Here is a 16,912-nt window from a genome sequence, read left to right as displayed (position 1 = left end):
CCTACCTATCTCTGTCTTAAAGGCACTCAGTGATTTGGCCTCCACAGCCTCCTGCGGCAAAGACGGTTACCAGAATGTTACCAGACTGCTAAACACCCCTCTTATGGACTGATGGACTTATGTACTGAACTGTTCTCTTCACGCATCTTCTCTGCTGAGTAGTGTTGCACTCCTGTATGCTTCACCTGATGCCTGTGTCTGTGTATTTACATTGTGTGTTTTATGTTTGTACTATTATGGTTTTTTTTTCATGTACAGAATGATCTGTTTGAGCTGCATGCAGAACAATACTTTTCACTGTGCCTCAGTACACGTGACAATAAACAAATCCAAAGAGTTCCACAGATTCACCACCCTCTGGCTGAAGAAATTCCTCCGCATCTCAATTTTAAAGGATTGTCCCTTCAGTCTGATGCTGTGGCCTTGGGTTCAAGTCTCTGTTGCAAGTGGAAACATCCTCTCCACATCCACTCTATCCAGGTCTCTCAATATCCTGTACGTTTCAATTAGATCCCTCCTCATCCTTCTAAACTACAATGAGTTCAGACCCAGAGTCCTCAACCGCTCCTCAGATGACAAGCTCCTCATTCCAGGGATCATTCCCGGGATATTGTGGAGGGAGGTGAAGAAATAGAACAAACTATGTGTCTGGAGCTTTACGTCTTGCATCTGGACAAATGCAAGAATGCCAAACTTCAAACAATCACAACAATTTAAACTATAGGAGAAGAGGGCTGGTTTAACTCAGTAGGCTAGACAGCTGGTTTGTGATGCAGAACAAGGCCAGCAGCGCGGGTTGAATTCCCGTACCAACCTCCCCGAACAGGCACCGGAATGTGGCGACTTGGGGCTTTTCACAGTGTGGTGAATGCAACTTGGTAATTTACACTGTATCTTTGTAAGCGCAGTAGTGTTGTCCGACCACTAAGGGGAGTAGCTCTGGGAATGCTCAGGAGTTTGTACGGGGCTCCACCCTTGGCTCCGCCCACGACTCCTCCCCCTTGTGCTGCTGTATAAATACCCTTGTCCAGAGTCAGCCTGCAGTTCACCGAGAGTTCATCAACGGGTAACAGGCTGGCTCTGTAGTAAGTAGAATAAAACCACTGTTCATATTGGAAAGCACGTGTCTGGTGAATTGATGGTTCCATCACACAGTAACTTCATACTTGTGACAATAAAAGATTATTAGTATTATTAGAGTGCGCATTGGTTAGCAAATCGACTCTGTCCAAGGCGTTGCCGTGGAGAAACTAGCAGGGAACCTTGGGCACCCCAAGCTCCCAGGTTATTTAAAAAAGGCGCAAAGCTCGACCATATTTCTTTAGTTTGCCGAGAATGGGTCTGTGTGTATGAATGTGTGTCGCTTCGGGCAAGCATAAATGAGCCATGTTGCTAATTCGACTGTTTATCTTAAATCAATGCCTCGGGCAGTCAGAGTCAATTTGAAAGTCAATCAGCATCCTTTTCTCCCATAGTCTAAATTGCTGCGATTGTTTGAAATTTGGCGTTCTTGCATTTGACCTGATGAGTGCGAGATGAAAAGCTTCAGCAGGATGTCTCTCTTTTTAGAAAGATTCAAGGCCAAACTTAATTAGTCTCAGAAAACCAGAGTAAACTATATTGAGATTGCAAAACACCCTATCGACAGCGAGGCATGGATCGCCCACACACTGGGTTGAGATGAAACTCTCCAACATTTGTCAGCTGGGAAGGCGACAAAGTGAAATGAGTTGAGACGGAATAAGTTGGAATCCCATCAATGCTGATGTTATTGACGACAAACCTGTATCACAGGAAGCCCATCATTCAGCACACAGGTTAAAGAGAGACTTAATCGCGATATTCAAAATTGGGATGGAGTTTTGATTGATCAGGTAGGAAGGAGGCGGTGCTTTCTTCTGGAAAATGTATCAGCGGCCAAAGACCTCAGAGGTAAAATAATTGGCAAGTGAACTGGAGGGGACATTTCTTCACACCAAGGGGTTGTTGAGATGTGGAGACCAATACCCTTCATAAATACTGCGCTTCCCGAAAGGATGGTTTGAACAGATTCAATAGCAATTTGCATGGGTGTGGGGAAAGAAAATAGGAGTGGGACGAATTGTTTTGTAGTTCTGCCAAACAGCCAGAGTGGGCTGTGATGTGTTGGCCAGGCTGGGTCTGTGTGGACTGCGTTTGATGCAGTGTAGAGAGAGACAGGCTTCCAACACTTGATGAGATGCAACACGATTTTATTTAACATCTAACTATATTACATGCTTAGCTGTGGGTTGACACTATGCTGACTTGACTGGAGACCTGAGGCTAGCCTGACCAGACTAACTGACTACCACATGGTGTTTGCACTGGCTGCTGCTCACGAGCTCTGACTGTCTCAGAGGCTCGATCCCGAGAGAGCGGGAAAACTGGTGCCCTCTGGCTTTATAGTGGTGGTGTCCTGTCTGGCGATTAGCTGCTGTGTTCTGTGCGCTCACTGGTCATCCTGTGTGTCAATCAATGCCTGTCTGCACTTCTTCATATACATGGATGTATATTATGACAGGCTGAATGGCCGCCTCCTGTGTTGTGTCATTCTATGATTCGAATATGTAAAACAGGTAGAAAATCAAAATCAGAAGTGTCTGCGACGATAGTACATTTCTCTTAGGAGCATCTTTTATACCAGTAACTCCAAATATCCAGCAAACGCTAACAGAAAAAAAAATAAACACCCACATTCCATTTAAAAGGGCCACTGGCTTAATTAAAATAAAATATAAATCTGCTTTTTTACCCTGTTTCTGTCAAACACACTAATGTCCACATTACAACCTGTATCGATGTGTTGCTTTGCCCGTGGTGAGGTTGCTGCAATGTTGATAAGGTTGGATGAAGGAGGAGGCAAAAGTGGAGCATGAAGACCAGCATAGAGCAGCTGGGCCGAATGGCCTGTGTCTGTACTCAATGTGTCAGCATAGCACAAAGATTATGCTGATGCGCGGCAGGTTAAGCAGAGAAATAAGTGCAAGAGGCAGGATAGAAATATAAGATGAAAATAAGCAGCGCATTCTAAACACAAGTAAACTGGGAACCAGGGTATTGCCTCTATCATCAAATTCGTGGCAATTCATTTCTCATTCAAGGTTTTTAAACCTCATCTGCCACACATTATTCAGAGAAATTAAAAAGCACCAGCATTTTCCTTGGGGCTCCTCCTGATTGGCTGTTGCAACTTCAACAGAGGATTGGCAAAAACAATGCCCGAATCTCAGGGTCAATGGTGACGTGCCTGTGCCTGCCACTGACCTCGAAGGAAGTTATCCACATTGATCTAGCAATTTCTGTGGCTTGGATTTCATCTTACCCCTTGTTCATTTAATTTGGTTCTCTGCTGTGATGTCATCAGGCAGGCTAAGCAGCCAATCGCATCGAAGAATTCTCCCCTGCAGCAAACCAGGAAGTAAAAGCCACCTATTGTCCTTCACTGTTTAATCGTTTCAGAAGCATTTGTCATTGTTAAGTATTTAGATGTGCACTTGGGATGCCAAGGCATACGAGGCTATGAGCCAAGTGCTGGATAATGGGATTAGAATGGTTAGGTGGTTGTTTTTGACTGGCTCAGACGCGATGGGCTGATGGGACTTGTCTGTGCTGCAGACCTCTATGGCTCTAAGCACAAAATAAAGATTGGGACACACAACTAGGATTAAGGTCATAAAGTAACTTTTATAAAAGGTTATGTAAAAAAAAATCTGTGTCATTTATTTGTCATAAGAGAAACTTGATTCCCAAACTATTAAATTAATTTTTCAGGTGCCAAAGAGGTTGTCCATAAGTAATTATGACTTAGTTCATTGTTAGAATGCCAGTTAAACCTCATTCAACGGGGCATTTTTTTTCCAGGTTTTTCCAGTGAGATTGAAGCCTATAAAGTGGAAGTTCGCATCCATTCAACTAATGGCAAAAGATTTCCCGTTGGTGGGACTTCAGTAGCACAGCCTGCGGAGAAGCAGGTAATCGCTGACACCGACGGCTGGATTTCCGCGTTTCATTGCACAGAAGTCGCTGTCAGTCTGTCAGGTGTACTGACGGTGAATGCTGACAGTTGCTCTATCATTGTAACCACAAAATCCAGCGCCGATGTTTCCTTGTCCCTCCCGGGGCTGTTCTGGAGAACCCCTCTCTCTCTCTCCACCCACCCCCCCCCCCCCCCCCAGGAATATTCCCCGTCAAAAGTGCATCGACTGCTGTCAGCAAGATAAATTACCATCCGTCAGGCACACGTGAAATACAGAAGGAGCACCTTGGACAATTATTCCCAACAGTCTGGCGTGAAGCCTACTGTCAGCTGTGAAATATGTTCTCCACTTCAGGACTTGGGAACAGTTCCTTGAAAAGGAAATCGATACACACAATTACAAGCCGCTCTCTGATGTTGACCCCGTCGCTCTCTTCTCCTTAGCATTGTATTGTGTTACATTAGCTCCTTCAGGCATTAAATTATAGAGTTAGTCACTGTCCCACTTTCTTCGAGTGATGAATGTTGTACAGCACTAAAATAAGCAAAGCATTCCTCAGACTCACCAGGATTTTCAATGGCCCAGATTTCGCTGGTAAATGTGCCGGGGAAATTGATGCTCGTCTCAAAACCATCTCACTGCCTCGATGGCGCGGATCCCCCTTTCCTGGCCTCAGTCTGAACCTGCCACCAAGTAACGGGCGTCTCCAGGTGTCTGCCAACTGTGATGTCATCAAACAGGGCAAGCACCAATTGCGCTGATGTATTCTCACAGACAGCAAACCAATAAGCACAAACCACGCTCCATTTTTAATTTTAAATTTTTACAGAGTGCAAAATGAATGATTGGGGCATACATATGAGATTTAGGTAGAAGATAAAATATCGTACTCTGTCAAAACATGACAATTACATGGAATGTATCATAATGGAGACATTTAATATTCAACTAATAGGAAGTTACTCTTTCAGGGCAGGTTAAGATGTTTATTAATAATTTTGTACGCTGTTGAAAAGCTCACTCACATCTTATTGAACAAGTTGGAATCTGTTTCAAAGGCTAAAAGTGTAAGTCTGGAAATTCACAAGGTTTACAATTGATTTCAGTGAGGGATGGGGGGTGGGGTCTCAGCAGAGCAGGCTGGGAAGATATGTGTTTAACCGTACATGCACGGGCTCCAGAGTTTGCTGTCAGTTTCATAGTGAGAATGATGGTAAACACGGTGAAGGAACGGCAATATATTTCCAAGTCAGGTGTGTGGCTTGTAGGTAGTGATGGTCCGATGCATCTAGTGCTTTAGCCTCCAAGATGGTAGAGATCTTGGATTTGGAATGTAGTGACAAATGAGGCTTGAGTTGCTGCAGTGCATCTTGTAGATGAAACACACGGCTGCCTCTGTGCGTCAGTGGTGGAGAGAGTGAATGTCTAAGGTGATGGATGCAGCACAGTGACGTAGGGCTGCTTTCTCCTGGATTGTGTGAAGCTTCTCGAGTGTTGTTGAAGCTGCATTCATCCAGGCAAGTGGAGAGTATTCTGTAACATTCCTGACCTGTGCCTTGTAGATGGTGGGCAGACTTTGGCGAGTCAGAAGGTTAGTAATTCGCCACAAAAATTCCCAGCCTCTGACCATTGATGTGCATTTTGTTCAAAGTAGTGCACTTTTATCCCTCCTCTCCTGTATTTCTGTTAGGTTAAAGTAACAGTGAATTTAGAGCGAGGTTTCTGAATTTCGAGGGAAGGACTTTTAGCAAATGTTGAAAAGTCTACTGGAATGTAAACCTCTTTGCAACTGAACCAGCTCTCCCTTTGTTGTGGAATAATGGTACCTCCTCACTGGAGTGTGATCAGCACAAGTCATTATTAAGAGCTAAAGCGGACAGCAATGTACAATGACTGGACATAAGCAGTTAAACATGGAAATGAAGATAATGCTGTCAGTGCTGCCCTGCTCCTCCAGAACCTTCACTAGAATCTTAAAAAGGGTGTCATTCTGGTATGGCTGATTAATGCCCCACACTCCAGCTCTGCATAATTAAAAAGTGGAGGTCTTGTGATGCAGTGGGTTAGCATCCCCGGCTCTGAGCTGGAAGCTCGGGGTTTGAGTCCCACCCCAGGGGTTTATGGCCAAGCAGGTTGAGTGTGTCAATCTTCAAAATCCTTCCAGCACGCCAATGGCTGGCGGTAAGGGTGGAAGTGATTCCTGGTCGGCTATATGATGGATGGAAAGTTGGAGCCTCTGCCATCATCATTCATAGCTCAAGACCACAAGATACATGTGAATAATAATAATCACTTATTGTCACAAGTAGGCTTCAATGAAGTTACTGTGAAAAGCCCCTAGTCGCCACATTCTGGCGCCTGTTTGGGGAGTCCGGTACGGGAATTGAACCCGCGCAGCTGCCTTGTTCTGCATTACAAGCCAGCTATTTAACCCAGTGTACTAAACCAGCCCCTTTCAACAATAATGAACCAGCTGGGCATTTCAGTCAGTCAGATCATTAAATAGCAATTATCTGGAGTTTCTCCTCTTTTATTTTTCCAAAATAATTCTGAGCACAAGTAATGGGCAAGTAATATAAATATTCCCATAACTGGGAATATGCATGTTGCCATAGGAACGTGGACCCCCCGAGCAAACTATTGCACACACTCTCCAAGATTGTTACATTTCAGGCCGATCACATTTACATTTTCTTGTCCTTTGAAGTCGGGAAAAATGGTTCAAAGAATACAGAGGGAGCGGGGGGAAAAAACCCATCCCCTTAACCCCTGTGTTCCCACAAAGATCCGGCTAACAAATTCAGAAATGGTCAAGTTGACTTAATCCCGAGTGCCTTGCGTACATTCTCGCAACATAACTGTCGTCATAATGTGCAGACAAAAATCAATCAGTTGCATTGTAAATGCAGGTTGTCCAGTCCATATTATAATCCTAGAAGAAAAGAAAATTGCAGAGAAGGAAAAGAAGGACTAATTGAATATCATAGCCCAGGCCCAGGCTCCTTCTGTGCTACATCATTCTATGATTCTAACTGTCTCCAGAGAGTGCTCTGAGGATGTAGAATGAGGAGTTGGTGGATGAAAGGATCCCCATTCAAGGTAATTGAGCTTGTTCAGACGATGATGTTACTGAAGAGGTTTAAGGCCAGCGTACCTGGAACATGGAGAAACCAGGTAACAACTTGGAGGATTATAGCATTTAACAGCGACCTTTCAACAATAATGAACCAGCTGGGCATTTTTCAGCCAGTCATATTATGAAATAGCAATTATCTGAAATTTCTTCTCTTTTATTTTTCCAAAATAATTCTGAACATAAGTAATTGGCAAGTAAAGTTAAAAAAACACAACTCATAAACTTCAGAGAACTTTCTCAATTATTTTCCTCTTTCGTTCAACTACCAGGAAAAAAAGATGGGCTTTTCAAAGATTTATTTGTGAAATGGGCTTGAAGTTTTGGAAAATAGAAATGAAATTAAGGGGATTTTAATAATATTCGGTTCCTTTAGAAAATCAGAGCCACAGAATTTCGGGTCTAATTAGCTTGCCTTCCTTAACATGACACTGTGATATAAAGTGAGGCTGACAATTGTAGAACGATCGCATATCCTTCACTCGATTCATAATTGACCGGGATCATCAATGCTTCGCTTCTGCTGCGGAGGCTTGCAGTTGCTCCTCAAAGTAGAGGAGTTGGTCAACTTCAAAACAGTCGCTTGGCTTGGCACCCAACTTCTCCAAGTGCCCCTTGACCTCTGCCTCCTTGACATTCTGCCTCTTCGCCACCTTCAGGTAATCATAAACCCTCTGAAATACATCTTCTTCCAGTTTCTGAATGGCTGCCCTGTAGCACAAACACAGGCGCACAAAACAAACAGCAATTATTAAATTGCAGGAGTCAATGCAAAACACGTGCTCAAAGAGCAGGCAGGCGAACAGATGCAAGAAATTGGTTATTAATTCTCACCAGAAGGAGAAGCGTCAAACATTTATCACACACTACCGGTAAGCACCCTGAGTGCTATCATCACAATGACTGCTTTAAATCTCTTGGGAAAGAGGTTTTTTTAAAAAGCACAAAGATACCACCAGACCAAGGTTACCAAGGGCACGTGCTCCATCAGAGAGCATCATGGAAAAGTTTCAACATGGGAGGAAGCCCGTTGTGTCCTTGCCAGTCTCTGATCTACACTGAAATTTGATTTGGACGGGTTCATAAGAAATAGGCAGATTGGAAACGTTGAACAATTTCAATTGGTGATCGATTGAATTTTTAAAACAAAAATCTGTTCTCTGAACGAAGGCAGGTCTTTTACAATTATTCATCAAGTCACAACAAAGTGTCACTATCTTTTCACAATGGGGTAGGACAAGGAGGATGGCCCTGTGACTACTCCAGCCAGAATGAGGACAGGACCTAATGCTGTTGGCATTAATCTGATCCACACGTTAGCCGTCTGACAACTGAGCTAAACTTCCCCAAAATCTAATAATAACAATCTTTATTGTCACAAGTAGGTTTACATCAATACTGCAATGAAGTCACTGTGAAAAGCCCCTAGTCGCCACATTCCAGCGCCTGTTTGGGTACGCAGAGGGAGAATTCAGAATGTCCAAATTACCTAACAGCACGTCTTTCGGGACTTGTGGGAGGAAACCGGAGCACCCGGAGGAAACCCACGCAGACACGGGGAGAACGTGCAGACTCCGCACAGACAGTGACTCGAACCTAGGACTCTAGTGCGGTGAAGCAACAATGCTAACCACTGTGCTACCGTGCCGCCCGAACATTTGATCCAAATGGGGAATTGTCCCCACGATGATAATAAGCCAGACGCATTTCTGTTTTTTCGAGGTTAGACGGGCAGCCTGATCGGCGCAGGATTGGAGGGCCGAAGGGCCTGTTCCTGTGCTGTACTTAGAACAGGACATAGAACAGTACAGCACAGAATAGGCCATTCGGCTCTCGATGTTGTGCCGAGCAATGATCACCCTACTCAAACTCACGTATCCACCCTATACCCGTAACCCAACAACCCCCCCCCTTAACCTTACTTTTTAGGACACTACGGGCAATTTAGCATGGCCAATCCACCTAACCCGCACATCTTTGGACTGTGGGAGGAAACCGGAGCACCCGGAGGAAACCCACGCACACACGGGGAGGACGTGCAGACTCCACACAGACAGTGACCCAGCCGGGAATCGAACCTGGGACCCTGGAGCTGTGAAGCATTTATGCTAACCACCATGCTACCGTGCTGCCCTTGGTCTTTGCTCTTACCGTGCCTATTTCACAAAGAGCTTGGCGGTTTGCTTATTCAATTATCACGGATATGTACATACTTGTGAATGAGGTGCAGTTTGAAATAAACAGTGTGAACATGATCAGATTGGGAAAGGCAGTAGACAAAAATAAATAAAGCAGCCCAACATGCCTGTAAACACAGAGCTTTAACAGACTCCTAATCAACAATAGAGACTATGAGATCTTCTGCAATGTCAGACATAAGAATGCTTTGTATTTATATAGCTCCTTTCATGATTACCAGATACTGCAAAGCTTTACTGGACATTTGAAGTCTAGTCACTGTTGTAATGTCGGAAACCCAGCGGTCAATTTGTGCACAGGAAGCTCCCACCAACAGCAATGTGACAATGACCAGGTAATCTGTTTCAGTGACGTTGATTGACGGATGAATATTCGCCTGGACCCCGGGATAAATCCCCTACTTTTCTTCAAAATCGTGTCATGGGACCTTTACATCCACCAGAGAAGGCAGATTGGGCCTCAGTTTAGTGTCTCGTTTGAAAGACGTACCTCAGACTCAGTACTCAGTTCGTACTGCACTGGAGAGCCAGCCTGGATTTTTGTCCCAGAGTGGGACTTGAACCCACAACCTTAGGACTTAAAAGTCAGGAGTGCAACCCACTGGGCTGCTGCTGAAACAAGGGGATATAGACAGGCAGACTCAGTTCTCTACGCAGCTTATAAGTCTTGTACAGTAAATGACACTTTGTTTCACTTTCAATAGGTTGGTAAAATAGTCTTTGAGACTTTGACATTGCATCAACTTGTCATCTTGGTTTTTGCTTATGTCCTGAACAATGTTTCAACTGTGGAACTGGCACTGCACTATCCCTGCAAAGCTCGATAGGCCCAATAAGGGCGCACGCAGGCCATTGAAGACTGAGATGGGGGTGGTGAATGTTGTGAATTGTCTACCCATGAGGGTTGCGGAAGCTCAATCATTGAGCATGTTCAAGGCAGAAATCAATAGATTTTCAGATACTAATGTGACCAAGCGATATGGAGATAGTGGGTGGGTGGGTGGGGGGGGGGGTGAGGGGAAATATTGTTGAGCAGATGATCAATTGTGGTCTGTTTGAATGATTCAGAGGGTTCAATGGGCCAAATGGCCGACACCTGCCCCTATGGCCCTAGCTCGTTCAAAATGAAATCCTTTCAGGCTTTAAGGTCAATAAGTCCTGGTGCTGGGTACAGCAGATGAGGAGAACTTAATTTAAAAAAAATATTTTTATACTTTTAGAATACCCAATTCTTTTCTTTTTCCAATTAAGGGGCAATTTATCGTGGCCAATTCACCTATCCGGCGCATCTTTGGGTTGTGGGGGTGAGACCCACGCAAACACTGGGTGAATATGCAAACTCCAGACAGACAGTGACCCGGGGCTGGGATTGAACCTGGGTCCTCAGCGCTGTGAGGCAGCAGTGATAACCACTGCGCCACCTTGACACCCTGAAAGAGGGAGTGGAAACAGGTTCAACAGCAACTTCCAAAAGGGATTGGGTAAATGCTCGAATAGGAGTATTCGCGTGGCTCTTTCAAAGTGCCGGCACAAACACGACGGGCCCAATGGCCTCATTCTGAGTTGCATGATTTCATGGTTCTAACCTGGCTCCTGGTTTATTGACCTGGCCAACTGATATGGCTTGCGAGTGTTACCCTCTTCTGTTCCAATAAAGTCACTCACGTTCAGCTTGAAGCGTTTAAACTCATCCATCACAAAATAGGAATTCCATTTTGAAGAGGTTCCTCCTGACGTTACTTTGAATGAACAACGTGACTGTGAGAGTTGCACAGCCTGGGTTTATCTGGTGCCCCACAGGCCTGACACTGAGTGACAATATAACAGAGAAATGACAGCCTAATAAAAGGTCATTAGCCCCACTGAGCCCCTTCGAGTGCTGAGTCTTCCTCGGAAAATTCATTCTATAAATCTGAATGCAAAAGTAATAAAGATATTGCAGAATTTATACAGCGCACTAAGGAGGCCATTGTGTCTCAGCACCTACTCTCTGAACGAACAATCCACTTAGTGCCGTTCCCTGGTCTTTGAAGGTTGTTGGATTTGGTCGGGGGGATATGGGTGGATGGGGGAGGGGCAGGTGTGGGGGTGGTGCGGTGGGTCTCCTGGAGGGTCATGTTGGTGCGGGGTGTCCCATGCCAGGCTGTGTCTGGGTGTTTAAATATTTACTCTGGGGGCAGCACGGTGGCCTAGTGGTTAACACAACCGCCTCACGGCGCTGAGGTCCCAGGTTCGATCCTGGCTCTGGGTCACGGTCAGTGTGGAGTTTGCACATTCTCCCCGTGACTGCGTGGGTTTCGCCCCCACAACCCAAAAATGTGCAGGGTAGGTGGATTGGCCATGCTAAATTGCCCCTTAATTAGAAAAAATAATTGGGTAATCTAAATTTATAAAAAAAAAAAATATTTACTCTGGAGTTAGAAGTTTTTTCTTTCAGAGTAACTATCAGGGTAAAGCTGACAGAACCGTCCAAAGTTAACAATTTAAATCGCTTCTCTCAGATGGTTCCCAGGCCAGCGCAATTGTGCAGAGGGAGTTATCACTTCAGGGCAATTGCCGGGTAACCCTTACATGGGAACTTCCGAGAGGGATTCCCAGCGGATCATAGGGATACCCCCTAAATGCGATGTTGGGAACCTAGACGATATGGACCAATGTTGCCCAGGGTACTAGTCATGCTATGTATAGAGTATCGTGCACAATTATCATCACCCCACAACAAAAGGAGGCAGAAGCACTGAAGAAAGTACAGAGAAGGTTTACATGGCTAGCATCAGAATTGAGAGTTTACAGCGACCAGGAAGGCCCCTGGCGCTGTGTGAAGCAAGTAAGGGACACATGATCACGGGCAATCCACTTAACCCATACATCTTTTGACACTATAGGACAATTTTATCATCGCCAATCCACCTAACCTGCACATCTTTGGGCTGGAGGAGGAAACCGGAGCACCCGGAGGAAACCCATGCAGACACGGGGAGAACGTGCAGACTCCACACAGACAGTGACCCAAGGTTGGAATTGAACCTGGGACCCTGGTGCTGTGAGACAGCAGTGCTAATCATGTGCCACCATTCCGCCCATTCAATGAGATCATGACTGATTTGTGACTTAATTTCATATACCCTTCACCCCCATATCTCTTAATACCTTTGGTTAACCAAAATCTGTCAAACTCAAACTTAAAAATAACAAGTGATTCGACATCAATTGCCATTTTTCTGAAGAGAGTTCCAAACTTCTGCACCTTTTGTGTGAAGACATGTTTTATTATTTTACTGATGAAAAGTCTGGTTCTATTTTTTTAATTTAGAGTACCAATTCATTTTTTCCAATTAAGGGGCAATTTAGCGTGGCCAATCCACCTAACCTGCACATCTTTGGGCTGTGGGGGTGAAACCCACGCAGACACGGGGAGAATGTGCAAACTCCATACGGATAGTGACCGGGGCCGGGATCGAACCTGGGACCTTGGCGCCGTGAGGCAGCAGTGCTAGCCACTGCACCACCGTGCTGCCTCTAAAAACATTTTAAATGGTGGGCAGCACGGTAGCATGGTGGTTAGCATAAATGCTTCACAGCTCCAGGGTCCCAGGTTCGATTCCCGGCTGGGTCACTGTCTGTGCGGAGTCTGCACGTCCTCCCCGTGTTTGCGTGGGTTTCCTCCGGGTGCTCCGGTTTCCTCCCACAGTCCAAAGATGTGCGGGTTAGGTGGATTGGCTATGCTAAATTGCCCTTAGTGTCCTAAAAAATAAGGTTAATGGGGGGAGGTTGTTGGGTTACTGGTATAGGGTGGATACGTTGACTTGAGTAGGGTGATCATTGCTCGGCACAACATCGAGGGCCGAAGGGCCTGTTCTGTGCTGTACTGTTCTATGTCTAAATCAGGGGTGGGCAAACTTTTCCGTGCAAGGGCCACATTCAGAAATTCACAATTTTAAAGGGCCGCATAGTATATTAAGTAAAATAATTACTTCACCCGGTTATGATTCTGGGCGCCTCATATAGAACATAGAACAGTACAGCACAGAACAGGCCCTTCGGCCCTCGACGTTGTGCCGAGCAATGATCACCCTACTCAAGTCAACGTATCCACCCTATACCAGTAAGTAACCCAACAGCCCCCCCCCATTAACCTTAAAAAAAATTAAAAATAAAAAAAAAAATTAAAATTTTTTTTTTTTTTTTTTTTTTAATGACTTGGTGGGCCACACAAAGACCTTTGGCGGGCCGCATGCGGCCCGCGGGCCGTAGTTTGCCCACCCCTGAGCTAGATGGACAACTATATAAGGCATTGATACTAAGACTTGGGGATGAGAGGTTGAGGATAAAGCTAGAGTACAGACTAAAGCAAAGATAGTGTGAGTGAGAGCAGGTCATAGTTAATGTAACAGTGCAGAGATTAGTAATGGATGAATGTAAATTATATGTCAATTATCAACTATGTATTGTCTATGAGTAAGTGTCAAATCCAATTAAGTACTGTTAATAAATTTATAGCTTTGTTCAAGTTAAAGCTATTTTGTGGTCTTTGTGAACACTACGCCAACCATCCTGAAATAAGCAACACAAAGATCAGTACACTCACCACCACCTTCCCGAGGGCAATTAGGGATGGCCAATGAATGCTGACCTTGTGAGGGGTGTCCACAACTTGTCAACAAATGCATTTTTAAAATTCTTCACTTTAGCTCAGGGAATCATGCCAAAGATTAACTTGTCCGGCCTCCACAGATTTCCGTGCTGCTTCAGTCAGTCATCCACCCTCGTCAGATGTTAAATTATATTTTGTAATTACAATCAAATCCTTTTATGAGAAGCAATTTCCCACCTTCACCTCCTTTTTCGCTTTCAAATTTATACGAAATGAGATGCTAATAGACAGGTTGCAACAGACAAGAGATATTTAAAATTATTCAGATTACTCTGTAAATAAGATAAAGGCCAATAGTGTAGCCCTGCTATTATGGAGTTCAGTTTCTAAGATTAAGATGTGAATTGATGATAATATGAACATACTTAGTTCCTGCAATCAGAACTGATAGATACGCTAACAGTGCAAAGCAAAAATTCCACTGAACAGCATTTCTCTTAATAGCAATCCACTCAGATTCCTGGCAGCAAAACACAATTCCAAAGGCACGAAGATGTCACACAGGGTCCTCAAGGTACATGACTGTGGTCGGTAATCCCCGGATTGTTCTTTCCCGCTGGCACCCTCCATCCCGTGGGTTTCCCGGCAATGAGGGGTGGCCTCAATGAGGAATGCCATTGACAAGCGGCGGGAAGAGAGGATCCCGCAGCCAGCGGACAGCGCACCGCCGGGGAACGCGCGGCTGGGGAAACCGGAGCATCCCGCTCAAACCACACATTGCGCACAAAACGGATCAAAATGTTTGCGCTTGGAATGAAGCCACGAAAAGAGCTGCCCTGAGGAAGGTGAGTCAGTGGGAAAAGGCGATTTCTCACAAGAACAATTACAGCTCAGGGGCGGGATTCTCCCCTACCCGGCGTGACGGAGGGTCCTGGCGTTGGGGAGTGGCGCCAACCACTCCGGGGGTCGGGCCTCCCCAAAGGTGGGGAATTCTCCCCACCTTTGGGGGCCAGCCCCGTGCCGGAGCGGTTAGCACCAGAAGACTGCCGCAAAAAACCGGCGTCCCCGGCAGCGGGGCTGGCCGAAAGGCTTTTGCCAGTCGGCGCATGTGCCGGCAATGACGTCACCACCGGCGCATGCGCGATGTGGGTTTCTCTTCCACTTCCGCCATGGCGGAGGCCGTGGCAGCCGCGGAAGGAGAAAGAGTGCCCCCAGGGCACTGGCCCGGAGTCTGAGCGAGGGGCCCCGATCACGGGCCTGGCCACCGTCGGGGCATCCCCGGGGTCCGATCACCCCCCCAGGACCCCGGGGGCCCGGTCGCGGCGCTGATCCCGCCGCCACCAGAGGTGGTTCAAACCTCGGCGGCGGGAGAGGCCTCCCAGCGGCGGGACTTCGGCCCATCGCGGGCCGGAGAATCGCCGCAGGGGCCTCGCCGATCGGAGTGGCGTGATTCCCGCCGTCGCCGCCTCCCAGGTGGCGGAGAATCACTGCCACGGCGGGGGCCGGATTTTTGGCGGCCCCAGGTGATTCTCCGACCCTGATCGGGGTCGGAGAATTTCGCCCCAGATCAGTGAATTTTTGTTGGATTGGAAATTAAGAGTTATCTGTAAAGTATTAACAACAGCGAGAATGTTAGCTCAATGTGAGATTCAGCTCATTACTGCCTGGGGTGGGGGGGGGGGGGGGGAATGAGGGTCCTTTTCTTCTCCCAGGTCAGCCAAGGTCAAACCTCACCTAACCCAATCGACCAGTAGTGATTTGTAACTAGCCACCTTATTAAATAACAGTGATTTGGGTTATTGATGAAGTATTTAAATATAGTTAGAAAGGTTTCCCCACCTCAGGCTGGTGATTGTGCAAAATGACACAACTAAAAAGCAATGTATACAAAAACTCCTCTTTCTGTATCACAAATTTTATTTTCCTGAAAAGTGTTTATAAAGAGTACACTGACCCAATCCCAATCCTAATCCCGGCTGCGCCCAGAAAAGTTGCCAACTGCTAAAACCAGAGCCCACCATTGGAAGGCTCCTTTCGAAGAATTTGGGGCCTTCCGATGTCTAATCTTGCTCCTACTGTCCACCAGGAAGGGAGGTTCCAGGGAGCAACGCAAGAGCAAAGGGTTGTGCACTTACATCGCATTAGGGAAAGGAGGATCAGAGTTGATCCTAGAAATAGGAACAGCTTCTTCCCCACAGCTACAAGACACCTCAACGACTCCCCCTCGGACTGATCTGTTCCCTGTAAGAACACTATTCACGACGCCCTATGCTGCTCTTGCCCATGTATTTGCTTTGTTTGGCCCCTTGTTCTGCACTGTAACCAATCACTGTTTGTTGATGTACCTTTTGTCAATGTTTTCTGTCGATTATTCTTTTTTGTCTACTATGTGCGTACTGTGTACGTTCCCTTGGCCACAGAAAAGTACTTTTCACTGTACTTCGGTACATGTGACAATAAATCAAATCAAATCAAATCAATTGAGCAGACATGTAGTGTGGGGAAGGGGAATCAAATCAGTTCAGTGAGGCATTGGTAGAGTTGACTTCACATGACTGCTGGAATCCCAGCTGGTTTCAAGTGGTGTTGCGATGGAAAATCCAGCTAACTATGGGGGGTAACCTGTAATGGGGAGACTGTGGCTTGGTTGGTAATGTAACTAGACCAGTAATCCAGAGACCCAGCAAATGCTCAGGGGAGGAGCGTGGATTAAAATCCCACCACGGCAGCTGGTGGAATTTAAAAGCAACTCATAAATTTAGAACATTATAACGGTGATCTCAGTGATGAGTGTGAAACCATCATCAATTGCTGTTAATTCCCCACTCCACCTAGCCCTTTAGGGAAGGAAATCTGCCATCCCTCCTCGGTCTGGCCTGCGTGTGACTCCAGACCCACTTAACCGCCCTGTGAAACGGCCTAGCAAGCCACCCAGATCAACCTTTTTTGGGGTTTAGGGACGGGAAACAAGTGTTGGCTTTGCCAGTAA

At 46.0% G+C, this 16,912-nt stretch overlaps 1 protein-coding gene across 3 annotated transcripts in view; it reads right to left on the bottom strand.

Moving 5' to 3' along the window:
* Positions 1-4,838: 4,838 nt before the first annotated feature.
* The window catches only part of nek11 (NIMA-related kinase 11), a 336,506-nt gene continuing 324,432 nt past the window's right edge, over positions 4,839-16,912 (bottom strand). For all 3 annotated transcript variants that reach the window (XM_038796561.1, XM_038796563.1, XM_038796564.1), the window contains one exon: positions 4,839-7,842. In XM_038796561.1, the coding sequence (XP_038652489.1) occupies positions 7,638-7,842 (205 nt within the window). In that variant the 3' untranslated portion in view covers positions 4,839-7,637. The remainder of the gene's footprint in view (positions 7,843-16,912) is intronic.

Source organism: Scyliorhinus canicula, chromosome 5 (assembly GCF_902713615.1).
Source record: "Scyliorhinus canicula chromosome 5, sScyCan1.1, whole genome shotgun sequence".
NCBI classification, from domain to species: domain Eukaryota; kingdom Metazoa; phylum Chordata; class Chondrichthyes; order Carcharhiniformes; family Scyliorhinidae; genus Scyliorhinus; species Scyliorhinus canicula.
The sequence above is the reverse complement of the archived record's forward strand: the minus strand, read 5'-3'. Positions and strand labels throughout refer to the sequence as shown.